We start from the raw sequence: 4,388 nt of genomic DNA, 5'->3' as shown, positions 1-4,388 counted from the left end.
TGAATACCCGCTTTACGCTTGTGGGCATGATTTCACTTTTTTCCTTTGTTAATTTTGATTCTAACGAATGTATAGCAATACGGGTACCATTATTTCTTGTTTATAACTTAGAATTTGATAATGGCTAGACTTTGAGTATTCGGAGACTCTTCAGAAGGGCAAGGCCATGATCTGGTTGTTCTTGGCACCAGCTCGGCAGTGAGGTATATTGTGGCTTACCTTTTGGTTAGACTTCAGTTAGCGAAGCATATGTAGAGTTAGTTATTGACTGAGAAAGCAAGTTACGCCTTCGGGTATGAAGTAGGGATGGAATCCTAGGTCGGTATTGTTGTTGATTTGTGGGATTATCGCCTCTTGTTGTGTATTGTCTTGTCGCCATGTGTGTGGTAGCGGACTTGTGTGGTTGTGATACGGTTGTCTCTCACTTATCTTGACATTATCATTGATAAAGGAAAGAACTTTATTCGATATTGATATTGTGATATGTGTCCATGTAGAGGCACGATTGGGAATCGATGTCATTAAACTTGATCTTGATATTATGCATTGCATTCATACTCATTTCCATGATACATTGATATGATATGTGATTGGTACCGATGATGATAAGTGAGAAGGAAACATTCGAGATTTTGGACAAACTTGATATAGTATCCATCTCTGGGTTGTGTGCGGAATGGCTAGTGATATGGAACCATCTCTGGGTTGTGTACGGAGTGGCTGGTATTGTGGAAGTCATCTCTGGGTTGTGTGCGGAGTGACTAGTACATGGACTTCGCAGGTCCCTCATGTGTCATGACTTTGGAGACGTAGAGGTTATCCGTCCATAGCATGTGTGTATGGAGATAGTCATTTGGCCAGTGCATATCATTGCATTGCATATGCGCTGATCACCTCATGCATATATTACATTGATTCTGTCTTGATATTCCTATTACTGCGTTACTTGTTCTTGGACTTTGTTGTGATTTTACTTGATTGCTAGTATGCCTATCTTCAGTTCCTTTCTTTTATATATGTTATCTAATTGTTGTTGGCCTATGATACCTACCAGTACATAATTTTTGTACTGATACTACCTTGTTGTGCTCTTAATCTGAGTGCAGAGTTCGTGAGAGGCTCCACATCTTTTTCCTCGAGAGTGATCCCAAGGCAAGGCTTACGAGTATCCAGGGTGAGCATCTACTAAGTCCGCTGCCCGGAGACTCCTCTACCTTCTGTCTTTACTTATTCTCATTCTGAGACAGATATTTATTTTCCAGACTTGTATTTCTAGACAGTTGTATATAGATGCTCTTGTGTTATTTAGACCAGATCTGGGGGTTGTATATTTAAATTCCGCATTGCTATCTATCTATGATTTTAGACTTCTATTGCTTCTCATTTATTGTTTACGTTGTTTAGATGAATGACTAAAGGACGAGTTCGCCTACCAGGTGGGAAAAGGTAGGTGCCCGTACGATCGGTAATTTTGGTCGTGACAACTTGTGTGTAATTCTTAGCATATATTGACTTCTATTTTGAATATGTTTGTATTTTTTTGGTTTACGTGTTGTATAATTTTGTATATTGAATGTTATTCTTTAACTTTTTTTTTTGTCTCAGCATTTGGATGTCATTTTTTATTGTATGAGGAAGAAGGAAAAATATGGACCTTCTGTTGCCGTAAGGTTTACTACAACTGATTTTGTTTTCAATAAGAAGCTTTGTTCACTCTATACGGAGTTTGAGAAAAAGAACCAAGATTTGTTTGTGATCCCTAAAGAACATGAAATAGAAGAGTATATTAGACGATATTATTGTGATGCAAATGTAGCGTGGGACGAAGTTGACCACGTGTTTTTCCCGATTTTTGTCGACTGGGGAAAAGCTAAATTGAGACACTGGGTTTTGGGTGTGTTTACCTTCGGTGATTGGTGCATCCATGTCTATGACTCCAACCGTGATTCATAGAATGATAAACTTGTTATGAAAGCACTGTTACCTTACAAATTATTGATATCATACTTCCTAGAAAGGTCCAAATTCAATGTTAAGAGGGGCATTGAGAAATCTCAAAGTGAAGCTTTGCACATTAATATGGTTGATAATCTGCCACAGCAAACTGAAAGGTATCTTTTTCTATCTTTTTAAAATTTCTATTTTTCTTTTTTACATTAACTTTTAGATAATTTGCTTTCTTTGGTTTACAGTGATTACGGAGTTTATGTTGCTGTCTTTGCTGATTATTTCATCCATGGTAAAGAAATCACAAAAGATAATATTGACATTGAGGTACATCGCACCAGGTATGGATCCCTGATGTGAGATTTTGGAAGGAAAAAATAAAAGGCCAATGCAACTAGTGGATGTAAAGAAGTTACTGGCAGGTTGTTTGGGAAGAGGATGTTTTGATGCGATAATGTAATGTACAGACAAGGTGGCTTTTAGAAAGGAATTTGACTTAGCTGTTTTGATGCGATACTGTAAAGTACAATGATGTTGCTAATCAATGAAATATACTTTTATTGTATACGATTGTGACGATTAATGAGTGTTGAAATGTTTTATTTTACGGTATTATAGGTTCTGAAGTAATGCTTGCTGATCTTGGGCAATTCGCATCCTCTTTTTCAGAGGATATACGTGATTATACAATATTATACAAAAAGTTATAGATATCTTATGAACTTAATTTGTCATTATGAGAAAGTTTTCTTATGAACTCAAGAAAACCAGTACTTAAGTGTTGTTTTTTTAAGTCTCCTTTTTGCTGCTTGTTTTTTTGGATTGTGAGAAGTCCGTGGAAGCAATTGATCAGTATAATTGCTATCATTTATATTTCTTTGAAGCATTCCAAGCTGGCTTGATAGGAAATTCTCATAATTGGTACTATGACTGAGAAGATCAATTGAGTAGGAGCTTGTATACATTGGTTGACTGAGAAGATCAATCCTTTATACAAAAATATACAAGCAAAGTTATACATCTTTATACGTATACTGCACATTTGTTCACTATTTTTGAAGCGAATCCATTCCCTCATTTCTATCACTTTTCACTAGAAAGCTCCATTTCAGCGGATATACGTGATTATACAATATTTATACAAGAGATACATATATAACGAAACATATGTAAGAGAATCAGTATATAGACTAAACCGAAATGCTTTTTATTGAAAAGTGCAACACAACATAGAATGTTAGTGGCATAGGAGCAGTGTTATTGACAAGCAAAATACTTTTGTTTATGAATGTTAACTACCCAACATGACAACAAATGCAATAAGAAGCCTAATGCTTCAATCTTTTGGTGGATTTCCACATGTTTTCCGACTGTGACCATCTTGGCCACACACTGAACATGAGAATTTCTTCTTTTTTTTTGCTTTCTCTGAAGATGGTAGGAGTCTTTTCTTTCTTGGCGTTCCTGCATTTCTTCTCCCTTTTGGTGGTAGGACCACATTCTCTAGCACCTTTCTCGGGATCACCCATGTACTCTCATCCAGAATATGATATACTGGAATTTCATAAGTTGCAAGCATATGATCCCTTCTGTAGTAAAATGAACAATACTGGGCTGACGTCAATTTGTTGAGCTTTATAACAGCCAAAGCATGTGGACATGGAACTTCATCCATTTGGAATTTCCCACAACTGCATATTCTATCTTCAAGGCATATGATGTTTCACTTTACTCCTTTAAATACAGTGTATAACTACTTTGTAGCAGGCCTTACCTGTAATTTTTTTAAAGAAAAAACACAGTATTTTCTACAAACATATACAGGATTGTACAAATATATACAGAATTATACAAGCATATACAAAATTAGACAAGCATATCTTCCTTTATTACCATCACTATCTCAATCTCAAAATGCTAAACAACATAAGAGCAAAACAGAAGACAATACTACTAATGCGAATTATACAAATAGATATGTATATGTCACACAATTATACAGGTTTATACAGAATTAACAAGATTATAATTAAATATTTTTACCTTCATTTTCTGTGCTGCAAGCAAATTATCCCCAATGAGTTTGTCATACTTTTTGCCAAGCACGATGGATGACTTCATTGCTTTTTTTTCGACTATGGAAGTTCCACTGTTGTATCAAGTTTGTCATGAACTCTAGCACACGCATTATTGTCATGTCTCTAGCATGTTTGTTTGCTGAGTTAATTGACTCTGCAATATTTGAAGTCACTATCATCGACCTTTTCACTTTTGAGTGTATCATAGACCACCTTTCATATCCAATTTCAAGCAAGTAATCTGGAACCCACTGATCAATTTTGGATATCTTTGTCATAAAGTATTCAAACTTCTGAATCTTGTAAGCATTATCCAAAGCGAAGAAGAGGTCATGCAACTGGTCCTTATGTTTCTTGAATTGA

General features: G+C 35.7%; 1 protein-coding gene across 1 annotated transcript; it reads right to left on the bottom strand.

Annotated features, from left to right (window-relative positions):
- Positions 1–3,283: 3,283 nt before the first annotated feature.
- LOC132628677 (uncharacterized) lies at positions 3,284–3,622 on the bottom strand. Its single transcript, XM_060344441.1, has one exon. It carries the CDS (start codon positions 3,620–3,622, stop codon positions 3,284–3,286), a length of 339 nt encoding a protein of 112 aa, XP_060200424.1.
- Positions 3,623–4,388: the final 766 nt, after the last annotated feature.

This window comes from Lycium barbarum, chromosome 2, assembly GCF_019175385.1.
Source record: "Lycium barbarum isolate Lr01 chromosome 2, ASM1917538v2, whole genome shotgun sequence".
Taxonomy (NCBI): domain Eukaryota; kingdom Viridiplantae; phylum Streptophyta; class Magnoliopsida; order Solanales; family Solanaceae; genus Lycium; species Lycium barbarum.
The sequence above is the reverse complement of the archived record's forward strand: the minus strand, read 5'-3'. Positions and strand labels throughout refer to the sequence as shown.

Excerpts from the sequence above, each read along its gene's own strand:
- LOC132628677 (XM_060344441.1), bottom strand. The coding sequence starts at position 3,622 with ATGGATGAAGTTCCATGTCCACATGCTTTGGCTGTTATAAAGCTCAAC.